At 39.8% G+C, this 23053-nt stretch overlaps 1 protein-coding gene across 2 annotated transcripts in view; it reads right to left on the bottom strand.

Moving 5' to 3' along the window:
• Positions 1–22178, bottom strand: part of mideasb (mitotic deacetylase associated SANT domain protein b) — a 28178-nt gene extending 6000 nt beyond the window's left edge. Inside the window, exons 1-9 of one of the 2 annotated variants that reach the window (XM_079833850.1) lie at positions 22065–22178; positions 13388–15264; positions 10482–10790; positions 9813–10170; positions 9013–9079; positions 7520–7662; positions 7253–7356; positions 2768–2843; positions 2220–2308 (exon numbers count right to left, since the gene is read on the bottom strand). In XM_079833850.1, coding sequence (XP_079689976.1) covers positions 2220–2308; positions 2768–2843; positions 7253–7356; positions 7520–7662; positions 9013–9079; positions 9813–10170; positions 10482–10790; positions 13388–14890 — 2649 coding nt within the window. In that variant the 5' untranslated portion in view covers positions 14891–15264; positions 22065–22178. Of the gene's footprint in view, positions 1–2219; positions 2309–2767; positions 2844–7252; positions 7357–7519; positions 7663–9012; positions 9080–9812; positions 10171–10481; positions 10791–13387; positions 15265–19528; positions 19924–22064 lie in introns of those variants that run through there. The other variant, XM_079833849.1, reaches the window with a different exon arrangement.
• Positions 22179–23053: the final 875 nt, after the last annotated feature.

Here is a 23053-nt window from a genome sequence, read left to right as displayed (position 1 = left end):
GGTGATTTTTTTTATAACTCATCCGTTTAAATGATATTAAGCCTTAAAGTTCTGCATAAATAAGGGCGTGGCCACTTCAGTGACGGGTGGATTGCCACTATGGTCGAGCTAGACGGGTGTGGTTTCAGAAACCAGACACCTCATCTCCACCCACTTTGCCCACGCGGTGACGTGCTGCCAAGATGGCGACGACCGGCTCCGCCCACTTTAGGCTTAAAAAATGCTCTTCAGAAACCTACAGGTGACATCAGGGACACTATGTACATTTTTTTTTTTTTTTACGGTCTATGGTTTTATCGTAAATAAAACACAGCTATTGACCAATCAAATTCAAGGACTGGAACTAACCAATTTATGAGAATTTTTAGGTAGGTCTAACAGGTAGGATATATACAGAAATTGAATAAAGTTATCAAACACTTCACAGCATAAATTATAAATTAAATATAGATTAATCCTTATTAAAATATATAAAAGTTATTCAGTCAAGAGCAGTGAGTGATTTTATTTGTCTTTTGTTCTTTGATTAACATAAAGTGACAGCAGCCGAATAAACCCGCTGCTGGCTGTCATTAAAGACCTGACACTCATGACACGGATCTGACACACATCCTATTTTCTCTTTACGCTCCTATAAGACATAATTTAACTTGTTTAAGACTGTGCTTGAGGGGATACTCGACAAAACAGGCATTTTGGCATAATTTTTTGTGTTTTTGTCAGTTCAAGCACTGTCTGAAGAGGCTTTCTGTGCACACGAATGTGTGTGTCACACAGACAGGAGATTCACAGACATGCGCTTGAATGGGTTAAAGGTGCACTGTGTAAATTTTAGTGGCATCTAGCGGCGAGGTTGCAAATTGCAACCAGCCACTGCTCATCCCTCCCTTTCAAAGCGCATAGAAAAGCTACTGTGGCCGTCACAGGACAAAGATGTCGTCTGAGACAGCAGAGAGTAACTAGCACTCTGTAGAGCAGTTTGTCCGTTTAGGGCTACTGTAGAAACATGTCGGCGCAAAATGATGACTTTAAGGGGACCCGCGGTGTATGTAGATAGAAATGGCTCATTCTAAGTTAATAAAAATAAACATAACAGTTCATTACGTAAGGTCTTTTTACACCACTGAAAACATAGTTATGTATATTATATTGCATTTCTGTCAATAGATCCTCATAAATACTACACACTGCACCTTTAAAAGAATTTTCGTGAATAAGAGCATGATCATATAATGTAACGCTAGCCTAAAGATGAGGGTAAAAAAACGTGTTAACTTTGACAGCCCTAGTTTTAATTAATTGCAATCTGTTTGCTTGGGTATTGTATAGGGCTGTGCGATATTGAAGAAAAATGCATTATGCGATATCCTTGTTAAATAATACGATATTCAATATGCAATACGATATTGCTTTAAGTGTGTAAAATCTATATAAATTATATTAAAACAATTATTTAAAGACTGAGAATGATACCATTTATGTGTTTCACATTCTTTCTGGGAAAAGAAAGTATCGCTTCAACTTCTGAAAGGGACCAGCAGTGTTTTAGCAAAAATTAATGTCACAAATCTGACAATATGATTTTAACATCAATGTAAACAAACAAAAAATGCAATGCCAATATTTAAATACCTTGACTGTTCGAGTGTGTATTAAGACACGAAACAGAACTGAAGGGATCACACGCTTTCAGAGAGGCGGCTTGTGTGCACGTTTCAGTGTCAGACAGCACGAGACTGCAAGTTGTTGTTTTTCGCAAGTTATTGCGTTTAATAACTCTTTTTAACGTCAAGCAAGTCACATAAGTAATAGTTGTGTGCCCAGTCTATTCTCTGCTATATGTGTCGACCTAAAACGTACACTTTTCACAATGTTGAAGTAGCCTATTAAAATCTTTCAGATATTGCGTGCCCTTGCGATATTCATATTGCGATATTTCGATAATTTCTATATATTGTGCAGCCCTAGTATTGTAGTTGGTTGTTAAAGTGTTGCTAAGATGATCTGGGGGGTTGCTAGATGGTTACCTACTAGCTAAATTCAAAAGGGCCTAAGTCTCTACAATAAATGTCCCTAAATATGTCTCACCTTCAACAAACAGACTTTTACTCTCCCATTTAATCATTGGAAATGTAATGGCACACATCATCAAGCTGTTTAATATGATTGTGTGGGAAATTGATACTTATTGTTCAGGGTTTGTTCAAACCTGTACATACCAGTTTCTGGACCATGAAGAAGTCCTTCTTGTAGGCAGCAATGCCTTTGTTGAAGAGACGTCGTTCCTCTGGCGTCCAGCTATCAGAGCCTGTGTGGGACAGACAAACGGTCCACACAATCAGAAACCATGTAGCTGCTTATAGACCACCCCCACCCGCTAACACAAATACATTCACGCACAAAGGACAGAGAGAGGGCAAACAGCCAGCACACACATGTCCAGACAAACAATGATGCCGCTGTCTTCTCCCAGGATTTAACAACATGCCACAGACACACTCCCCCTCCTTTCCTCTCACCCACTCCCGTACTCTACCCAGCAACCCATTCGGTCAACCCATCTCCAGTCAAACCCCTCCCCTCCGCTGTACTCCACTCCTCAGCTGCTTTTGTTTATAACCGAGACAGGGAGCATGGTTTGGAATGTCAGCGCAGGGGGTGACGGGGTACCGGGGCCGCATGCCGTACGGATTAGCTCACGTCACCTCTGCGGGGAAAGAAAAAGGAAAAGAAAAGGAAAGTGTGCTTGGTGGTAAGAGGGACTTACCAGAGTAGTGGTAGTCAGCCAGGGGGTGCGCTTTGGGAAAGATGGGTTTTTTTAGCAACAGACGGGTGAGGGCTCCCTATGAAAATGAAAAAGAAAGTAGACTTATCATGGTTGAGGAAACAAAACTGACTGTGGTACGTGATGTCTTTTGGATATAGAGACATGGTCAAAAGTGTGAGAATCACAGGTCAGGGCATGTTATGTCCCAGACCTGATATAAAGAGATGAGTGAAGGAGCGATGCAATTCTGCAAGACCTTCACTATATCCGTAGCAAAGAGTGAAAGGCTTTAGCTGAAGGGGTTTATCCCAGCTGTGCAAGTCGCTGGATGATCCCTTTTGTTCTCTCTGCTTCGATCCACCATACAGTATCTCAGGGTGCAATAAATCGAGGACACCATCTTTTTCTAGGTCAGAGAGGTCTAACGTGTGCTCTTTTCTTATTTATGGCACTTTTAGTGGTGTGTACAGCGGAGTAGAACCAGGCAAATGACACAAGCAATACAGATTTTTGCTTGTGAGTGAATGTTGTAGAAACCAGTTAATTGTGGTTTAAACTACTCTTCATTGTCAGAACATGACAAACACTTTCCAAATTTCCCAAATCTGAGGTAGTATATTCAAAACATTTTTAATAAAATATTTTTTCTACATAAAAATATGCACGAGTTAACAAACTACCCACAAAAATTTAAATTACCCTAATATACTCACCCTCAAGCCGTCCTAGGTGAATATGACATTCTTCTTTCAGACAAATACAATCTGATACAATCTAATCTAAGCATTATAATGGCAGTGAATGGCAAAATCTGAAGCCCAAAAGTAAAAGTAATCCATCCAAGTAATCCACACGGCTCTGGGGGGTTAATAAAGGCCTTCTGAAGCGAATTGATGGGTTTTTGTAAGAAAAATATCCATATATAACACGTTATAAAGTTAAATATTTAGCTTCCGACGGACTGCCTTCCGTATTCAACTCCGATTGTATTCGTTTGAAAGAAGAATGTCATATACACCTAGGATGGCTTGAGGGTGAGTAAATTATGGGATAATATAAATTTTGGGGTGAACTATCCTTTAAGGAAAATCCTTTTTCAGTCTTTTTTCCTTAACAAAAGAAATATCATAATAGAAAAAAAAAAATCTTAGTTTCTGACAGGAAAACTGACTTTGATGACGCGTATCTTTGGCATAGTTTGCAGTGCAGGCTGCAATTTTAATAATATTCTGTGTTTTTCCCATTTGACAGTAGCTTGAGATGGGATGCAGATGTAAATTTAAGTTAATTGACAAAAACAGTAACATCTGTAAAAATGTAAACAACCTCAGAGTAAAATTGTAATATTCTGTTTCAGTTAGGACTCTGATTTTATTAAAATTAAGCATTGTTCAATATCATACATTTAGATCCTGATAACCATATGTAAAATCACGCACACATATAGCTACTCACTACCATGATATAATGTAACTATTGTTTTTGGTTGTTAAACATTAGTAGATTATGATCATAGTTTATGTGATTAACTACACCTGTAGATAATAGGTTGTGGAATCACCTTACGACTGTTATTTCAAAGTAATGGAGTGCTTCGGGTATGTGTCTTAACCCGGAAATTTGGTTTCTTTGTACTCCTGGTTCTATTGTTTGAAGTCAGTGTTTTATTTAGTCATTTGCTTATTTTTTGAATGGGTTTTTTGGGTTATGTTCACATTTTATTCCACAACATAAAATACATCAGTAATGATTTTAAGCTTGTATGTGTCCTGAGGTTGTCGGAAACATAAAACCCCAGTTTCACAGACAAGGTGTAAGCCTAGTCCCAGACTAAAATGCATGTTTGAGCGGTTTTAACCGAAAGCTATCTTAAAATATGTCAGTGCCATTGTTTTGTCTCAAGATGCACACCAGTAATGTTTTTTTTTTCTAAGGCATGTTTATAAAAGCTACTTAAATGTCCTAATTGTGGCTTAATCTAAGCCCTGCCTTCGAATCCAGGCCTAAATGTCATCACACCGATCAGGAAAATGCATCTAGTCGGCCTTTCTCCGATTTGTTTAAACTCATACTCTTAAAAACTATTCTAACTCTAACGTTCTAACTTGTCAATTTCAAATAAAGATGCAATAATGCCAAAAGCCATTTGAAAAATCTGATTGGCGGGAATCAGGGTGATGTCAACTTCTGAGTTGACATTACCAACACATAATAAACTTTAACATGGCATGACAGATCATTGCATTGCAGGACAACATTTTTTTTTGCTGAAGACCATGTATTAAATCTATCAAAATATCTATGTCGAAACCACGTTTGCAAGTGGCACAATACAAATTATTAATTTGCACAAAACACAAAAGCAAAGAACAACTGAGCTCTAGCAACTTGGCATTACAAAACCTAAGATGCAACAAGATAAATCTATTTAAAGCAAAGGCATCAAACCCTTTTCAGTGCATCTCTCTTATCATAGAAACTCAGTAAACACCCAAAACCTCACAGACACTTCTAAGAGAGTTGAGCTGACTTTCATTTTCTGCAGAAGTAGTTCACATGAACCACAAAGCATCAAACAGCATGTTATTTTGCAGTGTAACAAATGCATGATTGAAATTTGGCCCAACGCACATAATTCAGTCGCCTTCAATGTGTCGTTGTGAACACGAGTCTGTGATTGACAAGCGGTTGCTATGGCGGCAGTGTGACAGCTCAGCAGTAAGCGGCAGGCTGCTGTGTTGTTGCAGCTGCTGGCTCAACTGAGCGAACGTTGAAAAGAATCAAAGCACACGCACTGTTTGTGTTTTCATAAAACAAGGGTCATCAATTAGCAGAATGCAGTTGCATTGGTTTCAACTCTTCATAAATGAATAAGCTAGGGCTATTAAACAAATAGATTTGATCACACAATATGCTGTTTAATCATTCAAATGAATCACAATTAATTGTATGTATCAATATTAAATGTAATTCAATTTAGGAAAAAAGCTGCATATCGCATGAAAAGATGCATTTCACAATGTACTTGCACAGGAATTATAAATATGTTCAGTTTATCGGTCACTTGTTGATTGAAGTTCAGCGGACAGAAAACTGTCACTGTGTTAAGGCCGGTTTACACCAAGAACGATAACTAAAAAGGTAACTATAACAATGCAGTTTTGTCGTCTGCAGTGCCAATTTAAATGCTCGAGCTCTTTAAGACAGAATGGATTCTGACTGTTAATGTTTTCATCGTTTATCAACTGGAATATATGCTTATAATTATACTTATAATGTTATCATCAATGTAAATGGAGACAATAGTTATGGTTGGTTATGTTATGGACTAGTTAAGATGGGAGACTATAAGAGACACAAACTAGTCACCTCTGACAAGTTGCATATGACACCATTCTCTATAAAGTTGATTTGGGACAAATTGTTTGGTAAAAAGCAGTGTACAAATTAATTAAATATATGCCATAGCACAGTACAGTAGAATTTAGTAGAACTTTTACAAAAACATGTATAACAAACAAAAATATATAAATAAATGTATTACAGCATTTTTTTAAATGACATGGGCGAATACTTTTCAAGGTGTAAAATGATCATTAGATAACATATTATAAACTAGCATGTATTAACAGCAGGGTTGCCAGGTTTATGTAACAAAACCAGCCCAATTGCTATTCACAACCAATCGCAGCCAAAACCAGCCAAATTGCCATTCAAAACATGCCCAACCACGGCCAAAACTAGCCCAATAGTGGGGGGTCGCCACAACGCGTGGACTAAAAAAAAAACCTGCGTACCCTTACAGTGTAAAAGTAGCCCAATTCCACAGGAAAACCGCAGTTATATATTTATACATTTCTTTATTTTTCATTGTTATTTCATGACACCTAATGGGTTAACTAATGTTAACTAATGTTAACAAACAGAACTTTATTGTGAAGTGTCACCAAAATGTACAATGCATTTTCCTGAAATGTATATTCAACATGTTCATTTGTGAGTCTTTGCTGCAAAAGTTTTGTATGGACTTCTTGGGAGTCGGGACTTTAAATGTATAGCTTTATCACATGCATGTTTGTGTATGAATGGCCTCAAGTAAAATGCTGTTCAAGGAAACAATGCAGACCAAGTAATTTACATTTCAATTTTCCATGTGCATGTAATGCGTTTGCGCGCATTAGTCACGTAAACACTTTGCCCTTTCAGGCTTTGTAATACATTACCAAATCCAAAATATAATTACACATAATTTAATTTTAATTCAGTCAAATATGATACACTGCCTAAACTGATATTTCCTGTCACAGATGTTACCAAGAAATCCTTAAATGACTCAAAAACAACATGTCAATCAGATATCTTCCACTCATTTGACAAACCCTTCATCTATTGCTCTGAGTAATCAGCAGGTTTAAACAGGTTTGATTGGTTCACAATACAGCAGGAAATGCACTCAAGCTATGCCATGTATTATATGATACTCACCACGATTTCACCCTTGCATTCATACAGGCAGTGCATAGCCAGTTCCTGATTGGTCCCTCCTCCATACAACGCACTCGAGCATGCCAGGTGCATGAGGTCATCCACTGCAGGGACACACAGAATGTCCAGGAAAAGACTTAAACACACGGTCATGCAGATTTAATTATATATGAATAAGGCAAGCTGTAAAAATATTCCTTCATTAAATTTAAATGAAATGATTAAATAAGTAAGAGAAGTTAATGTGGTATTGTCTAAGTTGCAAACCTCTTTGCTGTAACTGAGTATTGGCCTCCAGGTCAGGCAGTGGCGCCCACACCAGTTCAGCCTTGTGTAGGTCGTGCTGCACTGCCGAGCGCTCTCTCAGTTCTGGGACCTCCGCCTGATAACGCAATCCAATGTTTATCCGACTGAAAAAGAGAGAGTGAATATAAACAGGCTGCTGTAGCAATCCAAACAAAATGAATATGATTTTTAAAACAAATAATGGGGTCTAAACGCAAGAGGCCACTAGTGAAAATGTTTCTATTTACACTTTTCTAAATTTCAAATACAATTGTTTTTACTACTTATATTAGTAGCATAAGAAAAAGAAAGATAATGCATCTTCAAAAGCTTTTGTGGTCGGTGGTTGGGAGCTATTGGAAGCTGAAATGAGAAATTCCTGTAAAAAATTTGCATTCCACTCCAGTTCATTCCACAGGTAGTTTGTGTAGTTTCCAAAATGTGCCTCGGTCACTTAGTGACAAGCGGAATCAGAATTCAGAGACTATCAAGGTTTTTCAGGCTGCTGTTTGAACTGATTTATTGCTCATCTCACTGTCAGCTCTTTTTCTGAGCACTCATGAGAGTAGACTCTGACCATGGGTATTTGCATAAAATTAACACCCCATGTTTTCCAAAGCCAAATGTTCCAGTATCTGACTGCCAAGGTCTGGGGATAAGGCAAGGCAGATTGTGTTTTATTCTTTTCTTCCAAGATGTGCTTTTGTGGTGCATTGGCCAACTCCAAAATGAAGGGATCTGCAGTCATTCACAGAGACTTTGTGTCTGTGTAAGCATGTAAGAGAGAAAGAATTTCAACCAAACACTGTTCTGACCATTAGATAAACCAGCTGGTACCAGTCAGAGATGATATCCCATAATTCTCTCTGTTCAGCTTCCATCCCCCTCCTACTCTGTTCTTAAAAAGAGAGCTCTGAAATTTCCCATGTATGATCCAAGAAACCCATTCAGATGTCATATCCCTTTAACACACTAACAGAGTGACTTGCACATGACATAACAGCTCCCCAAGCAGCTCCACTGTTAACATACAAAAACAAAAACCATGAATTTTGCATCTGCAGACTACAGATTACCACTTACAATCAGGTAATACCAACGATATGGCACTGTAAAGCCTGTTTACAGACACCACATGTATTAGCTGTGTGTAAGCAACAGCAGCCTTGAGTTGTGCTTTCAGTCAAAACGTTTAAGCTGAGTAAAGCTGCAGCTCTGTAGAAAATGAATGAAAATAATTTCCAGGCTACTATATTGAGTAATAACTGCCATCCAAACAGTATGAGGAAACAATCACCTATTCAGACCACTGACTTTCAGTCAGCTGAATGGAATCTAGTATGAAAGTAGAAAAATTAAATAAAAAAAGTTAACAAAGTAAAGAAAGTTATCATATGGCTAGAAGCACAAGCTAATTAAGGAAACTTGTGAAGCGTAATGTGCGGGGGTGTTATTTGAATAGCGTGTGTACTTACGGCTCAATGCTGACAGGTGTAGCCTCGTTCATAGCAGAGAGAACTGGAGGGGTTATATCACTGCTGTCTGAACATATACAAACAAAAAGACTGCTTAGACTTAAAGTAAACTGTTTCTTATTATATATCCTCCTAATCATGATATGCGTAACAATTATGCCTAACTGCACATACCCTGGCTTGCTGGAACATATAATAAGTCTGTTCCAAAACCTAATGAGGTGCCTACTTGGACAGCATTTTAAGTTTTTTACAAACAGTAAGCAGCTCATTTTAAGATACCTCATTTTGCTCAATCTTGAGTACCTAATTCTAAGGCAGCACAGCATGTGTAATGCATTCTGGGGTTGCCTAATCAGACGGTGGACAGATTCAAGATACATTTTATGGAATACTGCGAAGTCTCCAAAGAATATAATCCTTTTTCCAGCTAAATAACAAAATCACTATTTCACAATATTTGTGTGTGCTATGCATTTTGGGGAGTTATTAGAATATCACGTTGTTAGCTTAGCAACGTATGCTAGTCCCCACTGGATTCAACTGTTCATCAATTTAGTTAGTCAAGCCCGGGCAGTGCTATTTGTGTGATGCACATGAGTGGCGGTTTAGAAAGCTGTTCAGTCCCTTATAAGATTGTAATACAGTTAGGACACTGCCTTAGAAGGTTAGCATCTAGGTAGCCTACTAGGTTTTGGAACAGAACTACCTGAAATCTACTGACTACCAGAACACTATTTAAAGTAGTACTTAACGAATTTGCATCTGTCTACTTTGCAGAGATAGTAAAGGGAACTCACTGGAACGCAGGAGGCTGCGGGTGGCAGATTTGGGAGTGGCAGGTGGGGGCAGCCCCTGATTATTTGCTGCTGCAGCAGCAGCGGCGGCTGACAGGAAGGTGGAAAAGTAAAGACCCGAACCCTCTCGAACCGGGCTGAGGATGGGTGGAGGAGTGTAAGGCGGCATGTTGAGGGGGTTGTCGGGCAATCGGACAGGTGAGCGTAAGTGACTCTGGTAAGGTGTGATGCTGGAGTAGACCGGTGGGACGATGAAAGTGCCTAGTTTGGGTGGGGGAATAAAGAGCGGTTCTGGACGAGGCCGTCGTTTGGCTTTGGCTGATTTGGCGTCAGCTTCGCTTCCACTCTCTGTTCCACCATTCTGTAGAAGAAATTAGATGGTGAAAAGCTGGATAGTGTGGAAAAAATACATAAACCATATGCAATCTAGGGTGATCTTATCAGAAATTATAAATCTGGTGGTGAAATGGGGTGGGGGAAGGTTGGATTAGGGTGTAGAGAAAAGACATGGGGGGGGGGGGGTGATTTGCGGATTAATGGGGAGTTTTAATCCAAGGTTTAACAAAAAGGAATGGACTAAATCAGAGAGCAAAGAGAGAGAGAGAAAGATATTCATGGATATAGAAAGGTGCCCTTGATGTTTTGATAAGATCGGTCAGTTTGTGAACTCACCTGGCCTGTGCTCTCAGACAGAGAGTTCCGCAGTGAACGTCGTCGTGTAACAATCACTGAGGTCTTGTAGTCGGAGCAGCTCATGTCATGGCTGCCCAAAGGCCGTGAAGGCCAACTAGCTGAGAGGGAAGCCTGCTCATGATCCGGGGATGAGGAATCAGTCTGCCTCACTGGCACAGATACTGGAATGACCAATGGCATGAGGCTGTCATCTCTGGGCCGCTTGGCACTCATCTGATCCACCTCAGCTGCCCCTCGACCTGGACCTGTCGGGGCAACAGGGGGGCTCCAGGGCCTGTGTGGCTCTTGCTGACAACACATGATTAACACAAATTAATGGTTAGAAAAAAGACCTAAATCTAAGCAGAGTGCATCGTTCCTCTGCTATAGTAACAATTGATATGCATGAGAAATGATTGAGTGCTTAAAAACTGATAAGATATATTAGCACAGGAAATGAGGTTAACTGAAATCTTTTTTCAAAAACAACTTAATGAATCAACTGTGACCTCATTTTTGTGCCAGGATGAAACATCTTGCCCTGCAGACCAGCAACAGATTGCATGAGGATGTATATTGTAGATCGGTGTCACAAGTGAATAACATAATGACCTGCCAGCACAGGAGAAGATCTCTGGTTCAGTATAACCAGACTCTCTCCAGTAGAGGTATGTTAATGATTAGAGAAGGGGTTCCCTCTATGTTAGGTTTATTGAACTGCATTCAAACTTTTACACAAAACAGGAACTTAAAAAGAACCATACAAAAGTGGCACTCATTGCAATTTCACAATGCCTGCAAATTTCGAAACCTCATAAACACAATGATGTTCACGTCAGAAATAAATTATTCTGGGAGGAGCACCAAACCCTTGTTTCGTTTATTGTTAAAGTAATTCCTGTTTCTCCTCATTGCTAACTTTAAGTAAGGCATTAAAGGGAAGAAAACCGCTTAAACTTCCTTGGCATGTTGTGGGAAAATGCAATGAAATATCAGCGGTGGATGAAGTTCACGAATCGAGTACTTAAGTAAAAGTACAGATACCCTAATAAAATATTACTCCAGTAAAATGACTAACTACTTTTTTCAATTTAACTTGAGTAAAAGAAGAAAAGTACTTGCTTTTTAATGTACTTAAGTATTAAAAGTAAAAAGTACTGATTGATGAATGTTTATTTATTTTGCAATTTATACTTCAATTAATATATAATTTATATACATTTATATATTTTGTAATTTTATATATTTAATTGTAAAGTACTGATTACTGATAATTCAAGTATGCAAACGTGAAAATACAAAATATACCATACAGTATATTAAAATGAGGAAAAACAAAATGTGTGTACAATGTGTTGACAAATATAAACATACAATATAAAAACAGACGTCACATAAGGCAAAATGTGTTAACATATTAAGATAAACATTAAGAGCTCCGAGGATCTCCTGTTCTTGGCTCATTTCGAGTCAGACTTTTGAATTCAGGACTGGAGATTCATTCTGACCAGATCATGTGAATCAGTGAGTAGTTGACTCGAGAACAGTAGCCTTGTTTCAATTCACAAATTAATCTTTGATTTGTGAACGATTTAATCAAAAAGAATCTGCTCATTTATTATTCGGTGTGTGCCGATTTCCTCTTTTCAAAATAAAAAGGAACAACATGTTTTTTTATGAAATGTAGTGGAGTAAAAAGTAATATCATGCTTTGGAATGTAGTGAAGTAAATGTAAAGGTTTTCCAAAGTGAAAATACTTTGTTATTGTCCACCACTGTGAAATATGCGTCACTACTACCGTGTAACTAACTGGAAGTTGCGTGAAAATCCCTGAGGATGTGTCCTGTCTTATCTGAACTCCGGCCTTGCTGGCACCACTGAGGTATTCAGCTTAGTACATGGAGCTCTTGCAGCTTGCTCACCCTTGAGCAAGAGCTTTTTTTCAGCCCGTGTTTGGAGTAGGGAAGGTTTAACTGACACCCGTCGTCACCAGGAGATCAAAAAAAACCTCCCTGGCTAATGCACCTACTCCTTTCGAGGAGCTGGAATCAGCTGACATGAGATTTGCTTTAACAGCAGCCTCTTTACTGGACTGTGCTTTGTGTTCTGTGCATTATCTGCCCCACAGATCAACAGTATATGTACACACACCCTTTCTTTATTATCATCAGTTGGATGTCTTAAGGGAGGGCTGCTGTTCTTTTTTAAAGGAAGTATACGTACCAAGGAAAAGCAGACTGAACTAAATAGTGTGGCCCAGAAACACTTAGATCCCCTCGTTAAACTTGATTGCTATTTCTTCATGCGCAATAAAAAAAATGAACAAACCAAGCAATTAACACTAGTCCATCGATGCAGGATTTACTGCAATAGGATGAAATCTCTTAATTATCTTCCTCTCCCAAACAAGTAGCAACTCAGTGACCCTACCAATTAAAAATTTGGATTTTGACAAACAGAAATAAAGCTCTTTATGTACATCAATGTTCAGGAACCCTAAAGAGGGCCGGTGGGGTGAGGGTGGGGGCACTTGCTGGTATTTGTATGAGAAGTCAGTCAGGAGATAGTGGTTGCAGATGTGTGGAAAAGCTTTTGTTTGGCTCGAGAGATCATGTGACCTAATGGCGACAGTCAGTGCCTGTCCTTTACTAATTTTACACTCCTGTATCAACTGATAAACCTGTAGAACTTGTACGCATTTAAAACAGGTAGTTCATCCTCACTGTACAATGTTAAGCAGATAATGACGTCAACCTCCCTTGGCTAAGGATAATTTGTGATTAAGTCACAGGCCAACCTTTCATCTTGACTATTTAACAATGAATTGTAAAAAAAAAAAAAAAAAAAAACACAATTGCTTGCTTGTCTCCTTCATGTTTGACTGAAAAACAGTCAGTTGTCTTACCTTGATATTACGTGAGGGAAGAGATTCCCTTTCCGAAGCCTTCTGGGCCAAGGTTTCCAGGTTGACCTCTTGCGACATCCTTCTCTTACGGCGTGTGCTCTGGATTACACATGTCGGAGCGGCCCGGATGTCTTGCACCGCAATGGTCTCAGAAGCCCCGTTCTGAGAGCCTTGGGCATGAAGATCATTCGGCATGACAAATGGGTTATCTGAGGCAGGGCCTCCACCCTCTTTCGAAAGCCGACGTGATCTCCGGGGCCCAGGCTGTTGGGTCTCAATGGATTGCTGGGGAACAGTTGCAGGAGGCTGAGGAACAGAGTCCTTAGTCTGTGTTGATGGTGGATTAGTGGTGTCTTGGGACTGTCCTTGTAATGAGGGTTGATGCTGATCAAGTGAAGGGGCACGTTGCTGCTGGCCATCAGAGTAATTTTCCAATACACGTTTGTTTTGAGGTTGCTCGGATATTTTTTGCTGCTGCACCAAGTCCAGTTGCGGTTGAATCTGTTGCATATGCTGTTGTGGTTGCTGTTGCTGTTGCTGTTGCTGTTGCTGAGTCTGCTTTAGGTGATGTAACTGTGATTGTGATATTTGTCTTGACTGTTTTTGATGCTGAAGTACCTGTTGCTGCTGCACCTGCTGTCGTATCTGCTGATCCAACTGTTGCTGCCGTTGTTGGAGCATTATCTGTCGCTGCATCTGCAGCTTTTGCTGTTGTTGCTGTTGCTCCTGTTCCTGTAGTTGCTGAAGATGATGCTGAGAATTTGTCTGTGTATTGTAATTCAAATTTGGCAAGGTCCGATTTCCCTGAACTACCTGATAGTAACCCGCTACCAAGTTCTGCTTGGGCTGTCCAAAAGCTAGCTGAAAGGGTTGCAGCACCGAATTTCCAGTGGACTGTCCGTGCTGCTGTGGATTTAACATTCCAGGCTTTTGTGTCTGCTGAAAAGCTTGCTGCTGTTCCCAGTCCATGCCCCGGCCAGGTTTGGTCGTGTCCCTGAAGGTCTCTCCACTTATGTTAGCCCCTTGTTTTTCAGATGCCCTAATGGTCGATTGCTCCAGTTGCTGCTGCTGTTGTACTGACATGCCCTCATGCATCTGCTTTGCAAAAGCAGTCTGAGCCCCCAGGTAAGGGCCAAAGTTCTGGGGCCATGCTGTCATACCCTGTGACCAACTGTTTGGTCGCTGTTGGGGCTGCAAAGATGGGTCTTGATGTGACCACTTCATGGGCACCGTCTGTTGGTAGTGCCCACGACTTTGATCACCCTTCTCTGGGCTGAAAATGACAGAATTGAGGTACATATGTGGTGCTTCTGCATTTGAGCTTTCCACACCTCCACTGTCATTATGGCCTGGCCCTGAGGGAGGGACCCCAATGCCATAGTAGGCCTCTGTATGCTGAGAGGCCTCTTTCATTGCCACACCCTGATCGTTAAAGAAAGTGATGCGTTTGCCCGTTCTCTTTGCGTTTGGTTTCTGTTGAGGTTGCAAACTCATGACTTTCATGAAGATAGATTCTGGGGAGAGGTGGAGTGGGTAGTTATGGAGATAAGAGTTCAAATCCCCAAACCACACAAAGCTTTCTCTGGTTTAATGAAGAGTCTTAGAGTAGAGTATCGCCCTTGACAGAGTACCCTTGTTTTAAACCAGTTTTATGGCAGTTAATGGTCATCCAAACCTACTCAACATGGTAGGAATGCAGGTAAGCTTTAAAAAACAAAACTGCAGCATCTCCTGTGCAGAAATAGTAGTTTCAGTATGGTGAAACTCAAACATGTCTATTTGCTTGTGTTCTTCACTGCCAACTCGTCAGGTCCTGGGATGCCAAGCTGGGTTGAGAAGTCTTAAGGTTAACTTGTTGCTCATTCATGGGAGACAACCTGAGAAGACAGTCGTCACAAATATTTTGGTTAGCCTTCAGAGTCAGTACTTTGGGCTTAGTGGGGGTTCATTGAAATAGCCGTTTCAGCAATTTTATGAATAGGGCCCTAGAGAAAGGATTTGAAAGGGAAAGGTGGATTGTTAAGGGTTGGGGGAGCTGTGCCGTTAGCAGCTTAGTGCACATGATAAAACTATATTGAACAAACTGCATTCAAGCTACTTTGTTCAGTATGCACAGAACGTTAACAGACTTATCTTAGCAACCAACAAACCAAAATGACACATATCTGAGAATGCTAACTGCGAGTAGGGGGAAAATGTGCATGTTACCGCAAATAATTGTTTCTAGATTGTGCAGAGAGGACAACAGTGAAAGTGAGTAAAATGATGAGAGATGTACAGTTGCACACATAATCCCACAGAGTGTGAAAACGTACTAGCCTAGTTTCACAATGAGAATGTTTTAAGGTGATTCCCTCCAAAGTTCACATTAGCATCTAAATATTATCTTAAAAATCAATGAAGGTGTACCATTAACCTGATATGCCTTCCTTTTTAGTGATCATAGAGGGCTTATGTGTTGTTATACGTGTATGCGTATATGTAGCAACCAAATGAATAATCTCAGATGTATATATAAAAACAGTTGAGAGTACATTTGTTAAATGAGAAACATATCTGCATACAAACAAATGATTAGCTACACTAATGATACCAATCACGCTACCTGATGATTTCACATTATTCTTTTGTGATCTATATTCATTAAGAATTCTTTATTGTGTTCATTAGTGTCTCTGCTTTTATCAACATAGATTAATCTTTTCTAAAATCACTGTAGTACACATCTCTTGTGGGTTTTTGCTTTATTACACAGTCACAGACCAATACACTTGGTTCTCTACACTTTGGGCTGTGCCAGTGAGCGTGCCAACCGCATCAACATTGTGCCATACGGTGGTATGCAAAAAAAAACATGCGATTTTGAACACATGATTTTGCCCATACGATGGTTTCATTTAATGTAGACATTGGGAGATGAATTAAGTACAAAGCTTTTTTTACAAAAGGAATAACAGTTTAGAAATTAAATGTTATTTTGTGAATAGGGCAACACTTGGATTTTTGCTATATGAGGGGTACGTGAGCCCATTAATTTGGATTAAGCCATATGTCTGCTTGCGATCTGGCTATATAAGCGTTTATTAGCATCAGAAATATCTCATGTTTTTCAGTATTCATCTCTCCACATAACAGTTTGTTCTCATTAGGCAAGGTAAAGAACTTAAGGAAAGTTTCACATACGCCGGTAATTCAGTTTCACTTTCCCAGGCAATGCAACATGAAATATAAGAGTATATAAGATGAGAATGCTCTTCCAACCTTTTACTCTCATTGGCAGTTGTATTGGAATATCGGGAGAAATATGAAAACAATAAGATAAAGAGAGAAGGCTGCTATTTTTCCCAGAAAAGCAATTGCACGATTTGAATGAATGCTGTGGGGGCAAGAACCCACCCGATGCGTTATTTTGGCAAAGGGTCTTTAGATCTAGCATTCTGCATGCCTTAAATCAGACACAGAGATAAAGTAGTTTGGAAGGATATCATTTATTTAAATGAATTAGCAACAGAGAGAGAGAGAGAGAGAGAGAGAGAGAGAGAGAGAGGTGTAATTTGTGGGTGTAAATTGTCTGTGTCTGTGCAGCATCTAGTACCTAATAATAATAATAATAATAATAATGAAACTGCAAGTTTAATTACATCAAAAACAGATATATTACCATTTTGTTGTAGTTTTTCAGTATACTATTGAAGCTATTTTATTAATTAATATGTTGATAAAAATTTTCTATGCTCCTGAATTTTTGTGTGTGAATGCAGCGTAATCTCCGATCTCATTATGTGTACCTCAGTGAAGGCAGAGCATTAATTTAGATAGGCCTATAGAACGATGGTCAAACTGACAATAATGATCTGTGCAATTAATGGTTTGAAGTTTGAACTATAATTTTATTCAACCCACAAAATTTGCAAGGGCCGTGAGCAACTTAGCTCCGCACGTGCATAGAGCGGTATATTGAGCAGAGCGTCACATTGCGCAGTGATAACGGCTAGAGCGAAAGTGAAACCTAAGCGCTCAACACTGAAGGGTGGTATATATTTTCAGCTCATATTTTCGTCTGTTTTTCTCTTTCGGCCAAAAACTGAAAATGCCATTTTTGGACGATACTTTTCGACTTAATATAAAACGGCTCTGAAATCTAAATTTTTTGTGCACCTGGGAATTTTTTGTGCACCTTTGTGCACAAGGTATTTTATTTTTAAAACAACCAAGAGAAGAATTCAAAGGATTTTCCATTCCATATGCTAGGTTAAAGATCACAAATAAAGCCATGGAAATGACTCAGTAGGGTCTTAGCATGATTAATTGGAAAAGCACTAAAATGGAAGTTGCAATAGTCTTTTCTTCCCTATTGTGATGTATATCGGCTTCTCGAACAAGAAACTATCTAGGCGGGGAGTCAGGGGACATGATTTTGTCCATTGCTAATTGACTGGATCATTATCAGTGTTTGCTATTGCTGTGATCTCATGACCGGTTCCGCCCTCATGCCAGTAAACACGTCAGAAGAGATGTCACTGCAAGTGGGAGTGGATGTTATTTTGATTAAAGATTACGAGGGCACATGAATTAAAAAAAAAAAATGTACACAGATAAATTATTTATAATAAAAACTACAATATTCCCTAAACAAACAATAATTTTGATTTAATGGTGACTGTTGAGAAAAACAACTACAGCACTGAGCATTTTGCAGAGTAATGTTACAAAAGTAACATTCAGTCATGTTTACATTACATTGGCCAAATCATCTAGTGTGTGTGTCGGGGGGGGGGGGGGGGGGGGGTGTTAAGTAAGTTCAACATATAGGCTAGTAAAGTGTATAGTATGTAATACTGCGCAGTTAAAGCAGTAGAGCTGCAGTCGGCTATTTTCAGGGGTGGTGCAACGCAATGTGAAACAACCAACAGCGCAGGGATGTAAACAACACATGCATCAACCAAACCAACGTCCAATTATAGTGTTAACACCATATTGTAGGTCAATTTCCATTTTAATTCTAAATCCAGACGTTGAAACTACTCGCACTGAACGCATTGCATTAGCAAAAACACATAAGAAAAAGCGATGCACGTTAAACAAGCCAAGGTTTTAACGGTTAACAAGACAACGCGCATAATAAGCTTGTAATTTAAAGTACGGTTACCTAATCGCACCTACTAAGTTACTTAATTTAAACCGCGAACGAATGTAGAACAGACTCAAGTGCTGAGGCATGAGCGAATTCCCCTCAGGGAGAGTGGTTGTGGGTCAAAACCTAGCGAGTTGCCTAACTAGACAGCATTTTAGGGGGCGTAGACACAGGACGGGGTCTCGAGGTGCCTTTTAAAAGTTGATGTACTTTTAAAAGAATAGTTCACCCAAAAGTCAATATGCTGTCATCGTTTTCTCAGCCTCGTGTTGTTCCAAACTGTATGACTGTAATCCTTCCGTGGAAAAGGATGTTATGTAGAATGACAGCCTCAGCCCCCATTCACTTTCATTTTGTGGAAAAAGACGCGTGAATAGGGACCGAGGCTGTCACGCTGCATAACATCTTGTTTTGTGTTCCACAAAAAGCAAGTCACACGGTTTCGGAACAACACGAATATGAGTAAATAATGACAGGACTCTCATTTTGTGCGTGTACCATCCGTTTAACTTTTCCATTAAAAACGCAACGCTCGTGGCGCAGCGCTACGCGTTCGAATAGACCCTCATAAAACTCTCTGGGTAAACAGCTCAAGGTTTTGATACACAGACAACTTATGTTTGCATATTACATGGAAGCCCCTCCTGGACCCCCCTTCCTAGTGAAGCCAGCTCAGCGCTATTTACCAGAAGTCCTTTGTTGCAGAAAAGGGATTATCCAGTCACTAATTCCGTGTCACACTGCAACAAAGTGAGACAACAATACACCCTATGAAGCATGCTTGAGCAGCAAAATAATCAAAGTGCTAAATGACAAGCCCCCCTCCTGTCTTTTCCTAGTTGTCAACTCTGGTGAATGTAATTTGCGAGCAAGTTAGTTTTTGGAGAAGCTAACAGCCACGGATGCGACGCTCGGATGCGAATAATATTCTGCAACAACTTGCTAATGGTTGTCAACTGGTAAACATGTCTTAAACATGAAATGATATATTTAAAAAGAATCCTTACCGTAGTTATTATTTTCTGCGCTTCAGGTCGCCCTAAGTGAGAACAACTGCAAGCCAAGGTCCAATGCAACAGTACAGAAATGACTGCATGCTTATCCACGATTGAGTCATGCAATGCTGACCTCACTCCTGTAATATTCAAGTCAAGAGGTAACGTAGATCCTTGTGCAAACGAAACCACCGAGAAATGGAAATGGAGGGCTTCTTTGACAAAATGGCGAGGCGTTTTCCGAAACAATTGCACGCGATTTCGTTATTATTGCACACACATGCGAATCCAATCGCCCCAAAACAATCTAGTTCACTCGTACACGGAGTATAGAACAACACATTCTCTTTCAGCTGAAGTCTTGTGATCCCCTACTGTCCCGATAGCCACACCCACATCCGTTACCATATAAGGCCTTTCCCCTTCCATGCGGGGCGCTGTAAATTACAGCAAATGCACAGGACATGCGGGAAATTCCGTCACTGGGAAACGTTCTTCAGACTCAGAGCATGGCTTGTACTAAACATCCCCATCCAAACCTGAATCGAGTCAATGAATTACGATGTGGTCATTGAGCAAAAGCCAAGACACGTGGTTGATACTAGTTGAAAACCAGCAAATGACAGAATTATTAAGATGTTTATCATAACAAACAAACTGAAAGGTTGTTTGGATTGCGGTGAGCAGGGAGTGTGTTGCAACACAAGGTGTGTTGTAACCAACCGTTTAACCAATAAGAAACGAGATACAGGGGTGAAATCATTATGACCACCATACCCATGAGGAGACTAGAATGTAAAAGTATATAGGACACAAAAAATAGTTGTATTATTTTATACATTTAATTTGTGATGTTAAATGATGAATCTACAGGTTTACGTTCTGCACAATATCCGTATTTTATTTCTTTAAAAAAAAAAAAAAAAAAGCATAAATATAATTTCTGAGCAAACAGGGCGGGCTGTAACACTATCCAGAGCACTTATACTGGATACAATGATTGTCCCATTTTGTACAATGTATAGACCAACATTTCCCACAACTATGAGACTTTCATTTTTTTAAAGGTGTTTTCCCATGTGAGCTCTTCCATTTTAAATGACAACGTTACACGTTATGACTGTTGCAACTACCCTAACTCACTGCAGAGCTAGAGACTAATTTACACAGTTTGGGGATAAATCGTGGACTGTTATCATGTTGCAGAACATTATTTCACAATCTAAGAGACTTAGAAAAAACAAGCACCGAGTTACAATTCAGTTTCCCCCAGTGAATGTAACATTGCACTAACAGACAATCCCAATCCATTCTCACAGATTCGATTGTTATCAATATAAAAGGAAACATTGTGAACATAATTATGTTGGAGCAAGCAGAGTGTCAAGGCAAGACAGACTGCTTTTGAAACAGTATTTGTGAAAGTTCTGAATATGGACTCTGTAACGCCTATGATTGGAAGCATTTCTGCATGCGTGCAGATGTACAGCAGCACGGACATGATCAAGCATGTGCTGCCTTGAGTAAGGAGACACCCATAGGCCTCATCGTGTCAGTGTTTGTAGACTCTCTCTCTCTCTCTCTCTCTCTCTCTCTCTCTCTCTCTCTCTCTCTCTCTCTCTCTCTCTCTCTCTCTCTCTCTCTCTCTCTCTCTCTCTCTCTCTCTCTCTCTCTCTCTCTCTCTCTCTCTCTCTCTCTCTCTCTCTCTCTCTCTCTCTCTCTCTCTCTCTCTCTCTCTCTCTCTCTCTCTCCCTCCCTCCCTCCTTAAAATAAAGTGCAAAGCCATCAGACATGCAGGCCAGCCATTCACCGGGTATGGCATGTGCTGAGTGTACCAGCCTCAATAAACAATCTGATACCCTGAATGCTATTCGGGTGTGTAAAATATTATTCTCATGCATTACTGGAAGTAGATGCATAGCCTATCACTTATGCAGGCAGACTGCATTCTTAATCGCAAATGCAGATCGTGACTGCATCCCCCTTTAATAGCTATGCATGCACGATTGTACATCAATAATTACATTTTGTCCTAAATGAAAACGACTACACTCTGTAAGTGTTGCGATGGCTTAAGGGGGAGGCTGACACAAGTTAACATGACACAGTTGTTGCAACACCACCAAATGTTGCACAACAGTAACATGATCCATCATAATGCAGGTACAGAACTGACATACGCACTGCTGACACCGTCACTGATTTAAAGGAAACGCATGCATTCGATAAACAGATCGTTACACAGTTGCAAGCAGCACAACTGTTCCAATGATAAGCACTTTCTGTTGCCGCTCACGTGTGATGTGTAGTTGCAACGCTTGCTGCTGCAAAAATGTGTTTATATGAAAAAGTCGCCACTCGTAACAATGACTGTAAAAGCGCATCTAATTGTTTCTGTCAAAAGTACGGAACCACCCAATCGAATTCATTCTCCAGAGCAAGGTCTTCCTTCGACGTCCTGCAGAAACTCTTCATAAATATATGTTTTACGAGTGGAAATACATTCAAACCGAATCTAGTTGGAATTACTTATTGGCCATTACATTACCTGTAAAACATCTGCGACGTAGCTCCAGCGATCTAGATCTTTTTCGTGTTGCTTTCAAGAAAAAAAAGGGGAAAAAAAACTTTAAGCCTTTGCCTGTAGCGTCACTTCCTCGTTGGTAACAAGAGCGCCACCCGCTGCAAATTGCACAGTGATGTCATTTTTCTCTTGCACCTTCAATACAGGAGACACTTTTAGTAAAGTGTGGCAGATTTACGAATACGATGACATATGAACATGAACATAGTCGAGTTAAATCAATGCAATCTCCTCATCCTAATGTAATGTGTACTGTAAACAACATAGACCAGTTCCTTAAACGATCCCATAAGGAATCGCCTGAGATTTGCATTTGTGTCGAAAGTAAACACACGCGATGTACGAAATGTGAACGAATCATTCCTGTGAGTCGGAATGAAAGCAGCTATTAGCATTTAACACCTTTGAGTCAACTGTATTTAAGTAGGCTATTGGTTGATGTAAATTCAAGTTTTACTATAGGGTTCTAAATGACTTTTGGCCGGTTTCACAGACCAGGATTAATCTAGTCCCAAACTAAGGCCTAGTTTCACAGACATGGTTTAGATTAAGCCAAGATTAGGCTTTAGGTCAGTTAGGACATTTAAGGAGCTTTTATAAACGTGCCGTAAAACATTTCTGGTGTGCATCTTGAGACAAAAAAAAAATGGCACTGACATATTTTAAGATACGTCAGTGCAAGTTGCTTTCAGTTAAAACAGCTCAAACATTAGTCTGGGACTAGGATTAAAGGGATAGTTCACCCAAAAATGAAAATGATGATTTTCTCACCCTCAAGTCATCCTAGGTGTAGGCCTATGTGACATTCTGACCTTCTGAAGCGAAGTGATGCGTTTGTGTAAGAAAAATATCCATATTTAAAACTGTAATCTCTAACTTCCGCTAACTACACGCGTTCACAAGAGACTGGTGTTCCTGCGTCCTACGTTATACGCTGGAACGCCAGTCTCTTG

The sequence above is a fragment of the Gobio gobio genome, assembly GCF_949357685.1.
Source record: "Gobio gobio genome assembly, chromosome: 13".
NCBI classification, from domain to species: domain Eukaryota; kingdom Metazoa; phylum Chordata; class Actinopteri; order Cypriniformes; family Gobionidae; genus Gobio; species Gobio gobio.
This window is presented reverse-complemented; position numbering and strand designations above follow the sequence as displayed.